Source organism: Monodelphis domestica, chromosome 7 (assembly GCF_027887165.1).
Source record: "Monodelphis domestica isolate mMonDom1 chromosome 7, mMonDom1.pri, whole genome shotgun sequence".
NCBI classification, from domain to species: Eukaryota; Metazoa; Chordata; class Mammalia; order Didelphimorphia; family Didelphidae; genus Monodelphis; species Monodelphis domestica.
In genome coordinates, this window is record NC_077233.1 from 65,755,947 (window position 1) to 65,774,489 (window position 18,543).

Genomic DNA, 18,543 nt, shown 5'->3' on the forward strand with positions numbered 1-18,543 from the left:
CTTTACTTTGTTATGACCTCTACACAGCCATCTTGTATCTCTCCATGGTTCTCTATCTGATATTGAATTCCAGTTTTTTGGAGATTATCATTTTCCACATCTCACTGTCACATAGTAATATGGCAACTATTCAAATATATATGTGTGTGCATACATATATATGTAAGAGTTAAATTTTAATGGTTTGACTAAAATATAAGAAATTTATAAATAATGTGGTAGTTGTCAATTCAAAGTATTATTGCTTCAAAGTTGAAATGACTTTAATAGTTTTTATTTACAAAAGAGGTAAAAAGAGTAAAAGCAGAGAAATACAAAAGGGTAGAGAAGACACTAGCTTATATAACTGTTAAGATTAAAATTAGTTTCTCTGCTAGAGGTATTATATTTTTATGAGGTTTATTAAAGATTAAGTAATAAAGAAAATACAAATATATAAAGCACGTGTCTAGGCCCAGAGAGCCCATTCACAACCACTCACATATTGCCTGCTAGGTAGCAAGCTGCGTGTGCTAAGAAGCAGAAGTTGAGAGAGAGAGAGAGAGAGAGAGAGAGAGAGAGAGAGAGAGAGAGAGAGAGAGAGAGAGAGAGAGTAGGTGGTACAGTCAGTTTAAATAGCCATTGTGTTCTCGAACTCAGGTGAGATTCAGGGAGATTAGAGGGCAATCTGGGAACTAGCAAGGACTTCTGGGAATTGAAGTCTGGGGTTCAAATCTCCATTTTTACATAACTAAATATTGCTCTGGTGCTCGACTCAGCCAGGACTTGTTGACCTTCAACCAGAATTTTAACTCTCTCCAGAAGGCAAGAAAGGAAAACCAGCTATCCACTCACCCAAGTTCCCTCCAAAAGGCAGGCCAAGATTATGATTCGGAATGAAGGTGATTCCTGAGGCCCACTTTCTTCTTTGAGCCAACCTTCTTCTTGAAGCTGACTTCTTTCTTGAAGTCCAACTCCTTGAAACCAACTTCCCTCTTGGAATCAACTTCCCTCACCCCAGAAATTCAGGGTCTTTTTATAGTGGCTTCTTGTCACATCCCCTTTTCACAAAGGCCAATCACAGCTTCCAAATTGCGCAGCACTGCCCAGGAGGCAGCATTTGTGGGAGCCATTTCTCACTTCCTGGAGAGGTGTGAATTCTCATTTCCTGACTGATTGAGTTGAAAGAGTGGAGAACTCCTCCACCTAGTGCTAAGTAGGGTGTTCAAGATTTTGTTTTTGATTCAATTCAAAAGTAGACAAAGGAGAGTTTAATTCTGTCTTCAGAGTCTGGTGAGGTACTAAGTAGGGGTACTTAAATTATTGTTAACCAAAGTGTTAATTCTAAATGCACAAAGGGAATAAAGAATTCCCTTTCACAAGTGTAAACTCAAAGAGAACAAAGAATTCCCTTTTACATACATACATACACATATGTGTATATACACACAAATATAGTAACTATTTGAATTTTCTGAAAATGGAATAAACTGTTGAGGTGCAAAGTGGGATAGTGGATAGAGTATAATCCTTGGACTCTCAAGAGTTCAAATCCCACTTCAGACACTTATTATCTGTGGACTCTGGGGATAGCAATTTAATTTCTTTCTCCTTCATTTCCCTCCTCTATAAAATGAGAAATCTAGACTCATTGATCTGTAAGGTCCTTTCTTGTTCTAAATCTTTGTTCCTATGATCCACATTCTTAGTGATAGGTGGATGGAGATTGAGGACCATTTCTCACAGATGTTATTGACATGATTCATGCCTCAGATACAGGTTGAATTGAATAACCTATCTATGATTCCTTTCTGTTTATTTTAAATTTTATTATTTATTTATATCAATAATAATATAGTCTTATAATAGTTAACATTTATATAGTACTTACTATTTATCAGGGAATGTGCTAAGCACTTTATGATAATTTCATTTGATCCTTACAACAACCCTACAAGGCAGCTACATTTATTATTTTCATTCTACAGATAAGGAAACAAAGAGAGGTTAAATGATTCATCCAGAGTTCCATAGTTAGTAAGAATCTGAGCCTTGATTTGAACTCATTTCTTCCAGACTAGTACTCTATCCACTTTTCCACCTAGGAACCCATATCAATGCTGCCATTTCCTAATAACCCACTCCCAATCTAATAGAAAACCCTCCCTAGTAATAAATAAACACAGTGAAGTACATAAGTATATTAGCCATTTCTGAAAATGTATGCCACATTTTGGACCTGAAGATAGGTCCATCTCTCTAACAAGAGGCAAGAAGCATGCTTTCCCAGCAGGCCCTTGAACTCTTGATTGTTCATTGTACTATCAAGAGTTCTCAATTCTTTTGGTGATATTTTCCATTACATTATTTTGTGTCTTTTGTTCTCTTGGCTCTGCTTCCTTCCCTCTACATCCACTCATACACATCTTTCCATTTTTATCTGAATTCTTTGTATTCATTGTTTCTGATAGCATGATAATATTCCTTTATGTTCATATGCCATGATTTGCACTGCCTTTCCTAAATTGATAGGCTCCTACTTTCCATTCAGTCTCCCCATTCTTCATCCCCAGACTCTGGAAGACCATGGGCATCTTGCTCCCTTATTTCTGCCCACCTCATGAACCTGGCTACTCCTCTGGGGCTGGTTTTCCTCTGTGACACTGCCCAGACCAATCAGTTTGGATTGGGAAGAAGGCCTGCAGCCCAGCTGGATTCAAGCAACAATATCAGGGCAGAAACAAATGTAGAGAAATCAACCTCAGGATCCTGTTTCCCTTTAAATGCCATTTCTTAATGTAAACAGAACAGATATGAAACACATTCTTCAAATATGACCTCACACACAAACCCTCCAGAATACATTTAATTTGAGAACCAAGGCAGGAGGGTAGGATTTGTGTGTCCCAGTGTGCTGCGGAGTTATACCTTAGTCACACCCTTGGGACAGCTTTGCACCATGGCAGTACATGGAGACAGTCTGGAGAGAGCTCAGTACTCCATCCAAGATGGAACCCCCTAGAGAGAGCTCAGCATCTCAGCTAATCCAGAGGCAGGCTTGGATCTTTGCCCAGAGACCTCCTTAACCCTAGAAATCTAATTTCCATGTTCCCTTTTCTATAGGAATCATGCCTGCCAGCTTGCTGATTTTAGTTCCTTCTTTTTGACCAACATTTTCCGCCCTGATCTGTTCAGGGTAGAATTCTCCAGACCCCCCCTCCAGGGCCCACCCCCTACCAACATTCATAGCCCAGGCTTTCTTGCTAGTCAACACTGTCAGCCAGGCAGCAAGCATTAACTAAGTGATTACTATGTGCCAGGCTAAGTATTGGGATACATAGATAAGCAAAAAATAGTCCCTATCCTTACGGAGCTCACAGTCTAGGAGAAGAAATAATATGTAAATAACCAGGTATGTACCATATATACAATATGTTTATATCTACATGTATATGTATATCCATAAAATATGTCTACACGTATGTATAAAATATAGACGATATAGTATATATGTATATCTACACATATGTATATATTCTATACCTGTAGGTATATGTGTGTAAGAGATATAAGGTATATTTTAGATGTGTGTATATATAGATCTGTACACATATGTATATTCATGTGTATGTGACATGATATCTGCATGTATATTTATAGATCAGTATATATATGCATGTATACATATAATATTTTTTCTAGTATAACTGATGGGTCTGTGCTCTTGGCTTATTCCTGATAACTGACCCTGACACCAAAAGCTTCTTTCAACCTTCTTTACCTCTTCTCTATTTCTTCCCCCCCATGTGATCTCATTCTCACTTCATCACTGTTTCCATATAATGCACATCTTTTTTGCTGCTTCTCTTGTCATCTCTTTTTCTCCTCTCTTCTCTTTTCCTTTTCCCTTCCTCACTCTTTTCTCTCTTGATGCCTACCCTCTCTCTCCTTCCCTCATCCTATTCCTACCGATCATTTATGATCAGTCCTTCATAAATAATGTTCTAGTCTGTGAGCTGACTGTCCGTGAAGACTTGACAGTCACACTCCAACTGGAAGAGCCAACTCAGTCCAAAGTGTAACCACAAAGTTGGGGCTATCAAGGGTAAATTAGAGGAGTCGGTCAGGTTTGTCTGTGGTACCCTCCTGATCCTTTACACTATCCCTTCTCCCTTGACATCTTCCCCCAGCCCTTTTCCCCACATGAAAGCCCAGGTGTATAGTGATTTTCTGCTGACTTCTGACTATCCTAGGCCATAGCATCTATCATGTACTTCTTGGGCCTTACCTCTAGGCCTCATGCAAGTATAACAAGGGGCTGGATTCTGTCTCAGGGCTAGACTTTCAATTAAATTTAGCTAACATTTATGGAGCATCTATTATGTGCAATGCTTCCAAGTAGGCTTACTGAGTATAGTTTTTAATGGCTGCTGATGGATCAGCTGCTCTCTTTCTTTCCCCAAGTCCCCAATTCTGCATTTTCATGGAACTTTCCTTTGTCTGGACCCAAAGGAACTGTGAGATAGGGATTTCGGACAACTGGGGTGATGTTTGGGAGATGGCTTTTATGTTTATTAACAGCAATAAATTGGACCCAAAGGAACGTGCCCAGGACAATGAAGGGATTGGACATTTTGCTATCCAAGGATTGATTGAAAGAAGTAGGAACATTCCCTGGGTGGGAAGAAGAAATCTAGAAAGTACTTGATCTATGTATCCAAGTATTTGAAGGACTATTGTGTAAGTGAGGGACTGGATTCATGAGATTTTTGAGTTGAAAGAAGTCTTAGATTACCTAGTCCAACCTCTTAATTCTATTTGGAGACTGATCAGTCAATCAATAAATATTTATTAAGTGCTTGGTCACTTTGCTAAACACTGGAAATTTTTTTTTAAAAAAAGGGCAAAAATAGTGCTTCTCCTCCAGGAGTTTAAATTCTAATGGGGAACACATGTACATAAACTGTTATGTACCAGATAAAAATAGAATAGATGGGAAATAGCCTTAGGTGAAAGAGAAAACATGCAGCTGAGGTACAAAGAGGTGAATAGGCTTGCACAGTATGTATATGACTAGTAGTAACATTAATTTGGGGTTTGTATTCAAGTCCTCCATCTCCAAATCTCTCTACTCAGCACCCTCTGCTTGGCCACTGAAGACAGAACAAGTCCCAGTGGGTAGAAGTGACTGCAAAGCCAGCTTCCGTTTATTGTAGGACCACAGATTTAGAACTAGGAGGGACCTCAGAAAATTAGAGGGATCTAATCTGATCCCTTCATTCTATAGATGAAGAAACTGTGACCCTGTGAATTTAAGAGACATCCAAAACTGTGGGAGTAAAAACACCGCTGAAAAGCAACTGCTTGACTACAGGGTTGGAGGAGATAAGACTGAGGAGAGACTCTAAATGAACACTATAATGCAAACTCCAACAACAGGGAAATGGGTTCGAGTCAAGAACACATGTGATAACCAGTGGAATCATGCGTCGGCTATGGGAGAGGGAAAGGCGGGGGGGGGGGGGAGGGGAGGGGAGGAAAAGAAAACGATCTTTGTTTCCAGTGAATAATGTATGAAAACGACCAAATAAAATAATATTAAAATTAAAAAAAAAAAGAGACATCCAAAATCACACGGTGGATAGACAGCAGAGCCGAGACAGAGAGAGAACGTGAAATAAAGAAGAAATGTCCTAATATCTAGAACTATCTAAAAGAGAGCTCTCCCCATCCGCGGTGGGTTTTTGTTTGTTTTGTGGAAGATCTCTTGGGATCTTGGAAGATCTATTGGGAGTGCTGCAAAGGCAATTGCTGTTCTGGGACAGGTTTGGTCAGAAGGACTCTGACGTCTCTTTCTACCGGTTTAGGCTAAAAAGATACTAGATGGTAGGTGACAAAATTCCGTTACTCCCTAGTATTTTTGAGGAATGCTGAGGCATCCCACTATCACCATGGCCCTGAGGACAAGACTAACCCCAGAGTTTGAATTGGCTGCGATACAGTTCCAGGTATCCGAGTTGAACTATTTCTCTGGGGATCTGTGTAACGACGCCTGTCACTTTCAAAGGAATATTCTTCTAGTTTCAGAGAGAGAGAACCTCCACGAAGCCTTGTCCATCAGCCAGGAGTCTGAGCTGTCTAACAGCCTGCCTGGCGATGACCGAGATGAGTGCCTCCTGTACCCGGGCGAGCTATGCCAGCACCTGTGCATCAACACTGTGGGCTCCTATAAGTGTGCCTGCTTCCCCAGATTCACCCTGCAAGAGGATGGACTCAGTTGCCACCCAGGTAAGAGGAGTCAGACAGCTAGGGGCCAGGGAGAATCTACCTTGGCAAGGAAAGAAGGGGTATTCTTATTTTGTTTTTATTTTGAATGAAGGACCTTCTTGGGGTTCCTGAAACAGTAACAGAAGGTGGTCACCTATTTATTCTATATAAAAGGCTAGACTGGAGGGCTAGGAAAATGATGAGTGCCTTTTCTCTCAAGGGATTTTAACTTGAGCTTTTAGCCCTCCCATGGGCAGTGGGAAGCTCCCAGAGAGGCATCTCCAAGAAACAAACACTTTTGAGAGGCAGGAAGATGTCTAAAGTAGCTCTGGGGACTCACCCTAGGACCTTTAAGTCAATTTTAAGTCAGCAGTGAGCTTGTCCCTGCAGAGCCCACAGTTGCATTTCATAGCCAGATATTCCCCTACTGCAGCCCTTTATGAATCACATTCCAATGGATCTGGTCCACTGGCTCAGTATTGAAGGAGACAACATCCTTTTACCTCCCCTACAGTGCCCTCTTCTGCCCTTATGGTGTCATACCCCCATGAGAAGCACACTGGCATAGGAGCTAGAAAAGACTTGGAGTCAGGAAGCCCCAGGTTTGAAACTCGCCTCACTTCTTCCTGTGGGCCCCAGGGCAAGTCACTTAGCCTCAGTTTCTTCTGTAAAATGAGGAGGTTGGACTCAATGAACAGCTGTAAATCTATGCTTCTAAGACCTGTTGCCCACTGACTGTTTACAGGTCTCTGCTCCCTGGGAAATGGCCAGTGGCCTAGAAATCTCTTTCCATACATTTTCCACATTCAAAACTGTGCCAGCATATTGAGAAGACCAATTCACACTAATGTGTTAATGGCTGGCAATGAATGTCTCCTGCTAGGGGTATTTATGTTTCAGCACACGATCCTTTTCTGCACTGCTTTACCCAAAAGGGGAAATTTAGGTCAATGGATATGATAGGTAGAATTTCAGACTGCAGCAATAAGCCAGTGAGAGCGAGATTTGAGACAAGAAGAGAGGGTAGGACCTTCCTTGTGTTTCTGATATCTCCCGGTGTAGACTGTTGCCTACTCAATCTATGGGCAAGGTATCCCTGATGATCTAGAAGGAGTAAGAACAAGCAATTCCCATGTTGTTCCTCAAGCCTTTTGTTTGTTTACTGGCATGATTTGGCTTCTTTGTATTTTAAATTTTTTATTTTAAATTTACTTGTTTTTCTATCTTTTCCCATGGTTACAGGATTCATTTTCTCTCCCTCTCCTTTTCCTTCCCCTCTCCCTGTGCTGACAAGCAATTCCACTGGCTTATATCTATATCTATATCTATGTCTATGTCTATGTCTATATCTATATATCTATATCTATATCTATATATCTATATATCTATATCTATATATCTATATCTATAGATAGATAGATATGTATATGTTGCATGATTGGCTTCTGAGGGATGGCTAGAAAGAGGACCATAGAATGGTCCCGCCAAGAATATTCAGCCAGGTCAGATCCAGGAGCATCAAAGCCAACAGGCGGTAGAGGACCATCTCAGGCAGTTCAGCCTTTGAGTCTGCTGCCCGTAATCTGGCTCTGGCTCCACTTCCCCAAAACCTCTCTGCTTCCAGCCAATTGCTGACCTGTGGCAATGATTGATAGCCTGCCATTAGCCTTAGCCAATGCAGTTTGCTCTAAGGGTAGGAAGCCTGATTTCCCCCATTTGTCCAACCATCCTTAGTTATCATAGCGTGTCAGTGTGTCAGATCCCTGTCAGACCAGGAACATGGCAAAAGAGGAAAAACACTGGACTGGAAATAAAAAAACAAAGTGTGAGCCCCTGCAGATATGCCCAGTGTGTAATAGCCACAAAACTCCTGTTCAGACTTTAAGGTGACTGTTATTACTTCAATAAAGCTATGATGCAAATGTGGTGGGGACAGATAGGGACCAGACCTATGATTCCATGTGTTTGGGATACTACCAGGGGAAGAAACTCCCCCTACTATTGCAGGGTGCCACCTTCTTTGCAATTTGCAGTCTTAGAAGAGATATTCTTAACCTGAGGTCCATAAATTTTTTTCAGTATATTTTGATATTTCAATATAATGGTTTCCTTAGTAAACCTATGTATTAAAAAACCTACCATCTGTCTTAGAAGTGATACTAAGGGGGGAAGCTGGGTAGCTCAGTGGATTGAGAGTCAGGTCTAGAGACAGGAGGTCTTAAGTTCAAATCTGGCCTCAGACACCTTCCCAGCTGTGTGACCCTGGGCACTTAACCCTCATTGCCTAGCCCTTACCACTCTTCTGCCTTGGAACCAATACATAGTATTTATTCCAAGATGGAAGGTAAGGGTTTAAAAAAAAAAGAATTGATACTAAGTATTGGTTTCAAGGTGTTATAAGACAGAAACATAAGGGTTAGGCAATGGGGGTTAAGTGACTTGCCCAAGGCCACATAGCTAGGAAGTGTCTGAATTCAGTATTTGAACCCAGGACCTCCCATCTCCGGACCTGACTATCTATCCACTGAGTCACTTAGCTGCCCTGTAAACCTATGTATTTTATTTTAGGTATTTAAAATTATCATTCTGAGAAGCCCATAGGCTGTAACAGACTTCCAAAAGGGTCCACAACTCAAAAAAGGTTTAAGAATTCCTATCTTAGAGGGTTGCCTAGAGTCCTGGGAAGTCACATTAGTTGCCTAGCATCACAGAGCCAGTTTGTGTCAGAGGGCAGGACTTGAATCCAAGACCTCCTAGCACTAAGTATAGCATTCTATCCTCTCCCCCAGGTTTCATAAGTATTTTTAATTCCCATTGACAAATACAGGCATTCACATATTTAAACAAAAACAAGAGAGAAAAATAGCCCCAAATGAAAACAAATGAAGCAAGAATGATTGCAAACGAGTTTGCACACAATTATACCTTTTGGTTATTTACTGGTTGTTAAAAGAAACAAAAGATGCTCATAAAATCTTTAGGTAGTAATGAAATTTTCTTCCGTATTTAACATGAATTTTGTTGCTGTTGCTGTTGCTGTAACTTAACATAGTTATCGTTAACATGTTTATGATTCTCTTGGTTTCGTCTTGCTCATTCTGCATCACTTCACATGAGGTGTCTTGCCATATTTCTGTGCATTCTTCATATAAATAGTTTCTTATGATGCAATCACATTCCATTATATTCCTACATCATGATTTGTTCAGCCATTCTCCAATCACTGGGCTTTTGTTTCTAGTTCTGTTTGTTTATCGCTGTTATTGCCATCGATGCTAGGGAACATTCTCTTTCTGCCTCATTTTCTTCATCAGTAAAATGGGAGGGGGAGGACTGATAACAGTAAATATTTACATAGCACTTTCAGCAATGCACTTGACATTCATTATCTCACTTCATCCTCACAACAGTCCTGGGAGGTAGGTGTCACTATTAGTCTCATTTTACAGATGGGAACATAAAGGCTGAACACACCTACTGAGAGTCTGAGACAGGATTCAAACTCACATTTCCTGAATCCAAGCCCAGCACTGTTCCACCCGGTTCTCTAGGTGATTTCTGCTCATGTTTCTATGGCCTTCTCAGTTCTAGAAAAGCCCAGAGGGAAAGGATTCTTCCTCTTTCTAGACTATAGTTTTCTTCTCTGTAATATGAAGGCATTGGACTAGATCTTAAAAAAACACCTTGGGGGCAGTTGGGTGGCTTAGTGGATTGAGAGCCAGTCCTAGAGATGGGAGGTCCTAGGTTCAAATCTGAATGACCCCAAGACACTTCCAAGCTGTGTGACCCTGGGCAAGTCACTTAACCCCCATTGCCTAGCCCTTCTGTGTTGGAACCAATACATGGTATTGATTCTAAGACAGAAGGTAAGGGTTTTAAAAAATAAAATTGATTTCCTTTGTACTCCTCTGTATTTTATTTAATGCATTTAAAAAGATGTTTCTGAGCATGGACCCAAAGGCTACACCAGAGTGCTCAAGTGGGTCATCACACAAAAAAGATGCTAAATTGTTAGACTGATAACCTCCAAGGTTCCTCTCACTTCTTACCATCCCATAATTGAGTTATCTTAGAGCTAAGAGTTAGTTAGTAGTAGTCTCTCGGTAACCGAGGATGATGATTGTCTTTGTGTGTTTTTGTGCACAAAGACACTTGTGCATGAAGATTTAAGTGGAAAAGCCGATGCACAGAGACAGTCCCACTCTCTCGGTGTTGGAAGCCTGGGTCCAGTGGCACGAAAAGTCGTTACACCTGGAGACTTCCTCAGCTGCATTGGATGGCCATGTTGTCTTTTGTGCTCCAACACGCCCTAAGCACTCCACAGTGCTTTGCTGCGTCGCCATCTCAGCCGTTGAACCTTCTTGTTGGTTTCTTCTGCCTGTTCCGCCAAAACAGTCTAAGAGTATCACAGGGTCATGAGTACATCTAATCATTTTACAGATGAGTGGCTTAGTGGGATAGAGGGACAGGGCTGGAGTCAGGAGTTCAAATCTGCCTCAGACACTCACTATCTGTGTTACTCTGGACAAGTCACTTAATCTGTTTGCCTCAGTTTCCTTATCTGTAAAATGGGGATAATAATAGCTCTTACCTCCCAGGGTTGAGGTGAGGACCAAATAAGTTAAAAGTTATAAAACACTTAGCACAGTGCTTGGCACGTAGTAAGCACTATATAAATGTTAGTTATTAGTATTGGATACTGAGGCTAAAAGCTTTATAAAATGAGGGCATTGAAGATCAGCTCAGCCTGTAGCCAATAAAGAAACCAACAGAAATTGTACTCCAAATGGAGAAAGCTGTGTAGCTGGGGGGAGGGATGGAGAAGGGAAAGGATTATGGAGAGTTTGCCCCAAAGAAGGGAAAAGTGAAGGGACTGAGGTAACAGATCTGAGGGGCTGGATAAGAAACAACCAACCTGAACTGATACAGCTGCAATCATCATCACATGGAGAAGAGTGCTATGAGCAGAATGAGATGAGCAAGGTAGGCACGACCCGTGCAACCAAATTCAGGACCCTGAAAGCATCCTGGATCGGAATCCCTGGGAAGCTTGCCAAAACTGTTCTCAAAGGACATGATCTTTAGACTTTTTAACCATCTTATTCACTTGCCAATGTCCCATGATCCTCTTAGAATGAGGCATTCAACATTAGCCAAAAGGCACAGTGCTTATTACTTCCCTTGTTCTGGATACTAGAGTTCTGCTAGTACTGCCCAGTACTTCACATTGGGCGTTTTAGCTGTTTTATTACAGGCTTGGCTCACAGTGTGCTTATGGTCACCTCAACCCCTAGGTCTTGTTCCCATCAATTGCTGTCAAAAAAGGCCTCCCCCCCCCTGTCCTAGCAAAACACTTTATCTCTCCCTCTGGGAAATTTCATCTTGTTGGTTTTGGCCCCTGATTGAAGTCTGTTGAGATTTGTTTTGGACCCTGATATAGTCTTCCAACAAATTAGCCTTCCCACCTAGATCTGGGTCATCCACAAATCGAATAAGCTTGCATTCTGTGTCTTCATCCAGATCAGAGATAACAATGTGCAACCAGACAGAGCCAAGTCTGAGGTCCCGGAGCTGCCATGAGAGACTTCCTTCCATGTTGCTAGAGGTCTATTAATCAACGCTTTGGTACACCCATTCAGCCAGCTAGGAAACTGTCTAGCTGGGCTCTCATCCAGGCCACATCAAGCCAGGTTGTCCAGAGGGATATCATGAAGGAAACTTCATTTTTAGATGAGCTTAGCTATGGCTGCAGATGAAATATAATGCCTTTTACCTCCTTTCCCTTTTCCCTCTCAATAGTGGGCTGAGAATTGGTACCAAGGCAGGTAGGCAAGAAGAAGAGAGGGAAGAGAAGAGGATAGAAAGGGAAAGAGAAGGAGAAGGAAGAAAGAGAGGCGAGAAGAGGTTTTTGTTTGTAATCCACAGCTGGGGTCATTAGTTCCCAAGTTAATGAGAGTTGGGTTATGTTCATAGTATGGCCCCTTGTGAAAACTGGCGCTACAACCCAGGCAATTAAGTAATTAAACTTTTACTGAGTCAACAGGCAGTGAGTAAAATAAAATCATTAACTTAATATAAACATTTATTGATTTCCCAGAGCAGTGAGACTATTTTATGAACTTAAGTGATTTTGAACTCAATAAAAGTATATCCCTTCTAGTATTAAATTCATTCTCTCCCTACATCTTGCCATTTTTTCTTTTTTTGCATATAGTAATTTTATTTTCTTTATAGTTTCTTTGTCCCCTTGCCTCTATTTTAGTTTTTTTTCCCTCTCTCTCTCCCTTTTCTCCTCTTCTTTTCATAGTTATCTCCCTTCTTTCCTATCTTCTTTTTTCCTTTCTTTCCACAGCTGCCATTCATTGCTTTTTTCTCCCTTTCTTCCTATATTGTTATTCCCTCCTCTTTATGTATTCCCCCTTGACCCAAATGTCCACAAATATGTCTTGCACTTTTCCTACTTGTTCTTCATTCATATCTTTTCCTGCCTCTGACATGACTTTTCCCTCTCTCCATTGAAATCAAATCTTCCTTCAAGATTGGGCTCAGGTGCCATCTGCTCCCTCTCTTATTCAATGAAGATTTTGGAATATTCCAAAAGTTCTGTGACTTGCCCCCTCCCCTTGGTTTAGGGTTCTGACTTCCAGCTTTGGTAGGTCCATTCAACAGGGCAATGTCTCAAAAGAATATTCAGGTTCTGAGGATAGACAGCCCATCATTTGGATCTGTTTATAGAGATCCATAGTTACCACTTTTCTGTCTTCCTCCTCCACAAATCTAGACTTCTTGTATTTTATATCAGGCTCCTCTCTTTAACCAGAGGAAATACAGCTGTGGCTCCATGTGCCCTCAGTCCATCCTGTCACCCTGTACACCTCCTTTCTCTGAGGGCACTCCAGGGGAAAGTAAAGAAGGTCAAATCCTGAGGTTCACTGGGCTAACAGTGATTGAGATGGTCTAAGGAAACCAGGTAATTTCTACTGGAGACAAAGCCCCAGAGCTGGTGGAGAATAGTTTCCTGGAAGCTTTCCTGGAAAATGTTCAGCACTGCTGGGCTTTGGCCCATTTCCTCCCTATGTGTCTGTTGGCATGGATCTCCTCCTGGCACGTGGCATCCTCCGTAGGTGGGAGGGAGGGAGGGAAGGAGAGAGGGAGCCCCGGGGAGCAGGAGGCAAAACATATGTCCCTGTGTTAGAGTGTTATAGCTTTACTGGTAATGCCACATGTTGCATCAGGCCTCCTCATTTAGAGGGAGGAATACTGGATTGGGAATCAGTGCACCCAAGCTCCAATTCTAGCTCTCCCATGGAATGGCTATGTGGTTCCACACAAATCAATTACTCTCTCTGCATTGTCTTCTACAGTATGATAATAACTCCTACCTTTCCTTTCCTCCCAAAATTTAAATGGGGTAACAGATTGAATTAATAGACTTAGTAAAGAGAAAACACTGTGTGAATGTGAAAAATTCTTGTTAATGTCATTGTAAGGTTTCTGCCCCAGCCACTGTCTGCCATCACCATGGTACACTGGATATCATGCTAGACTTGGAGACAGGAAGGTGTCTGTCACAGAAGGGAACATGCAGAAAAGGCTATAACCATAAACAGAACAATCCCAAAGATACCATTTAGTCCCTCTCACTGACTAAATTTCATAATAGTTAATATTTCTATAGCACCTTCTGTGTGTGCCAGGTACAAAGCTAAATGTTTTATAATTGTTACCTCATTTGATCATCACAACAACCCTGAGAGGTAGGCGTTATAGTTTTCTCCACTTTACAGATGAGGAAACTGAGAAAAGTTAAGTGATTAACCTCAGATGAGACTGAGAGATTAAGTGACTTGCCCAAGGTCACACAGCTACTAAGTATCTGAGACTGGATTTGAAATCTGATCTTCCTGACTCCAGACCCAGTTCTCTATCCACTGTACTGTCAAATCTGCTTTTATTATGCCTATTTTGCACATATACATTCTGAGGGTCTTTAACCCACTGCCAATTTCTATCCTGTCTTTGATCCCTAGTGTAAGACTCCACCCAGCCAGAGTTCTAGGGGAATCCCTAAGGAGTAGGGGGTGGCTTTTCTAAAGCTGTCATTTTTGTATCTTACCCTCAATGTTAAACAACCAGTTATTATACCCTCTTTGTCACTCCCCTGTAATGCTGACCAGTTGATATCTCTTCCACATATTGATACCCAATGGACATCATTGGCTTTTACAAAGGCATATTTACTGAAAAGATATAGCAAAAGTCAAAGCGCACTGGTTAGAGTGGATTCAAACTTAGAAGTTTCAGAGCATTATGCCCCTCAAATCAAGGTCCTCTTCTCTTCCATCTCAATTCCTAAGAAGAATTTTTGGGCTCCAACTTTTAAAACTTTTTCTTTTCAGTTCCAAGTTCTTTCCCTCTGGCCTGCCCCTCCTCCAGTCATTGAAAAGGCAAGCAATATGATACCCACTTATACATATGAAGTCATGCAAAATGATTCCCACATTATGGGCTCCAATTTAAAGTGGTAGCCACAAAACATTCCTCATGCTAAATTCACTTCTGGGTGTGGCATAGCCAAAGGAAAAGCTTCTTCTTGACTTTTAGGATACACTATCTTGGCTATTGGGTCAATCCTTTGGTGGGTGGGGACCATCAGGTCACTGGTGGCTATACATAATTCGGTCTCTAATACATCTTTACCTAAGACCAGAAAGAAACAGAGACAAAAGCATTTCCATGCAGCCACATAGGTGGAGAGATAGGACTAGTGATAAGAGCACCTACTGCCTTTCTTCTCACAAAGAGGTTTATAGCTTATCTTCCACATAACCACCAGGAAAGACAGACAGACAGACAGTTTTCTGCACTGAACCTTTGTTCTGTGCCCTTAGTTCTGACAGCAGCCAATTAAAAGATTTTTCTTCATCATGCAGTAAGGGAATGGAAAATAAAAACACACTTGTACCATCATCCTCTGAAAAAGAGGGCAGAACCTTCCATTATGGACCTCCATTCATTTCTGGAAGTAAGCTCCCCAAGTCTCCTCTTGGGTGGGTACCAGGCAAAACAAACTGGGTGATATCACAGGTCTGAGCCAATACTGGCCAATACCCTGTTATGTATATAAAAGGCACTAAGTTGACTCTTTTTGTTGTGGCAAAGAATTGGAAATTGAAGGGAAGTTAGGAAATGGTTGAACAAATTATGATTTATGTCGATGATGCGATACTCTTGTGCTGTAAGAAACAATGAACAGGATGATGTCAGAAAGAGCTTGAAAAAGTGGAATTCCTTGTTGGCTCTGGGAGGGAGGAGGAAAGAGGAGAGGGAAAGAAAATGAATCATGTGAACATGAAAATATTAATTAATTAACTGATTAATTAATTAAAAAAGAAAGAGCTGGGAAGACCTCCATGAACTGATGCAGAGTGAAATAAGCAGAACCAGGAAAACACTATATACAGTAACTGCAACATTGTAGAGTGATCACCTGTAAAACATTTAGCTACTCTTAGCAATACAATGATTTAAGATGGAGGGACTTACAACAAAGAATGCTATCTACTACCAGAGAAAGAACTGGATGGCAGGGAGACAGATCAAAACATACTGTTTTTCACATTGGTTTATAGTTTTATTTGTGGGTTTTAGTTTTATATGCTTATTCTCTTTCAAAAATAAACAATTTGGAAATGTGTTTTGTTTGATAATACATGTATAACCCAGATTGAATTGCTTATCAGCTCTGGTAAGAGGGAGGGATGGGAATGATGAAGACAATTTGGTTCATATAACTTCAAAAAACTTGGGTGGAAATTTATTGTTACATGTAATTGGTCAAATAAAATATCTTTACAAAAAATAAATGAATACTTACTAGTTGTGGCTGGAGAAATAAAAAATAATAGCCATTCATAGCCTGGCTCAAAAAAAGGAACTAAGTGATCTTCTTCTCTCCCTTCACCATTCTTTCTGGCTTGTCTCTCGATAGATAGTGAAGTGATGAAGCCAAGCACTAGAGGAGAAGGGCCCCTTGTGCCTGAAGCCCCCCACAGCCAACCTGAAATCATACGTCTACCCCAACCAGTTCCAAACACCTGCAAAGGTACATGAGGCTGGTGGCAGGTGGGGAGGGAAAAGTGATGGTTCAGGAGAGGGCATTCTAGAAGGATTATTGAACCTAGAGGCAAGAAACAGGTTTAAGTGCCAGCTCTTCACATTATATGGTTCAGGGAATGAGGTGGGACTTGGAGCCAGGGAGATCTAGGTTTGAGTCTTGCAAGGTAATAGTAACTGTGTAACTATGAATAAAACTTTTTGTTTTTCTGAAGCTTAAACAGGGATAAAAATATCCTTCATATTGCCTACCTCATTGTGCATAATTTACTATATAAAGTACTTTAAAAAGTACAAAAGCCCTAAATAAATATCAGCTATTAACTGGAGGAGCCTTAATTTGTTCATCTATAAAAAGGGGTGATAATGCTTAATTATCTGTCTCACAGCATTATGAAGAAAATGCTTAGTCTCTTATTGGTAATTCTTATTGGTAATAATAATTACCCTTAATCATAATGACCAGATAGGTCAACAGGTTCATAATGGGTGCTCTAGGTCTAAAGGGAGAAGAGTAGGTAGAATACCAGCATGTCAAGATGAGGCTGAGTAGCCGAGACCCTGCAATGGAAATAATCACAGTGCCTTAAGAACATGGGCTGAGTGGGACAACCATTACATCCTTAGGTGTCCCACTATGCTCCTACGTTCCCACAGGCACAGATGATCTCAGTCCCAATCCAAACAAATATTTATTAATCACTTACTGTTTACAAGGTACTCTTCTTGGTGCTAGGGATACAAAACCAACATTTTTTTTAGATATAATTCTTGCTTTCAAGGAAAGATTAAACAAAGTGAACAGGTAAGAAAAATGCATGTTAATTTGAGGAAGAGGGAAATCGTGCTTATTTTCAAAGGGATTTGGAAAAGCTTCCTGTTGAAAGCAGCATATGAATTCAGCCTTGAAGGAAGCTAGGTATGCAGTAGTGAGAAAGAAAGCATTCCAAGCATGAGGGGTAGCCTATGTCAAAGCATGGAGATGGGAGATATAGTGCCATGTTTAGGGAAGAGCAAGTCATCCAGTATAACTGTAAGGCAAAGTATATAAAGGAGAGAAATATGAAACAAAACTGGAGAAAATAGTCTGGAGCCAAATAATGAAAGGCTTTAAATGACACACTGAGGAGTTTGCATTTTATCCTAGAAGCAATAGGGAGCCAGTGAAGCTTCTTGAGCAGGGGAATGATATGGTAAGACATATGGAAGGTTATTTTGGCATCTGGATGGAGAAGAATTTGGAGGGAGGAGATATTAGAAGCAGGGAGGTCAGTCAAGGTTTTTGGAATAGTCCAAGAAAGAAGTGACAAGGAATTCCATCAACTAAGCTACCATGGAGAGAAGGCATTCTGGAACGGGTCCTCATATGACTTCCTCCTAACCACTCTCATCTTTTGCCTTGATTTAGACAATGGACCTTGTAAACAAGTATGCAACGTCATAGAGAACAGAGCCATGTGCTCTTGTTTCCCTGGGTATGCTATCATGGCTGATGGAGTCTCCTGTGAAGGTGAGTATGGGAGCAGAGAAGGGAAAGGTTGAACGAATTAGGGAAAAGCTGTCTATATGTGAACAGACTAAAAGGAAGGGTCTCTGCAAATTAGAAAGACAGAGATCAAGAGAAGGCAGGGTCAAAGTCTAGAAACTCAAGAAGTGCATGGAGGATGGAGAAATGCATACATGGATAGCCAAAATGTAATTCATGGGACCCCTAGGGAAGTCTGAGAGATGGAAATTTGCCCTATCTGCAAAGGAAAGGCTACTTCTTAGGCCATACACAAGTCAGCCTGGCATCAGCCCAGGGGGGAAATGAGACAGGATTCTCAAGGTGAGAGCTTCTGATGGAAGGACATCCTATGGGCCATGGGCTTGAGCACTTAGTGAATTTCGAGCTAGAGAGAGAAGATGGGATAATACAGGGAAGAATTTGGCCACTTTCCCAGTTACTAGTCTGAAGCAGCCAAGTCTTGAATAATGTGCAAGATCTTCTCTTTTCTCCAGCCTCCCAAAGTCCTCAGGACTGAGGAAGGTTGGGAAAAGGAATTCAGTTTACCAAGCATATATTAAGACCCATGGATATGCCAGGCACTGTGCCAGAGAATGACATAAACACAGGTAAATTCAAAACAAATCAGAGCAAATGGGAAATGATTTAGTGGGCTGGTGGGGAGAGCAGTAACA

At 41.1% G+C, this 18,543-nt stretch overlaps 1 protein-coding gene across 5 annotated transcripts in view; it reads left to right on the forward strand.

Annotated features, from left to right (window-relative positions):
- FBLN2 (fibulin 2) overlaps window positions 1–18,543 on the forward strand; it is a 258,583-nt gene that overhangs the window by 207,759 nt on the left and 32,281 nt on the right. For all 5 annotated transcript variants that reach the window (XM_007500354.3, XM_056804787.1, XM_056804788.1 and 2 more), the window contains 3 exons: window positions 6,061–6,267; window positions 16,238–16,351; window positions 17,771–17,872. In XM_007500354.3, the coding sequence (XP_007500416.2) occupies window positions 6,061–6,267; window positions 16,238–16,351; window positions 17,771–17,872 (423 nt within the window). The remainder of the gene's footprint in view (window positions 1–6,060; window positions 6,268–16,237; window positions 16,352–17,770; window positions 17,873–18,543) is intronic.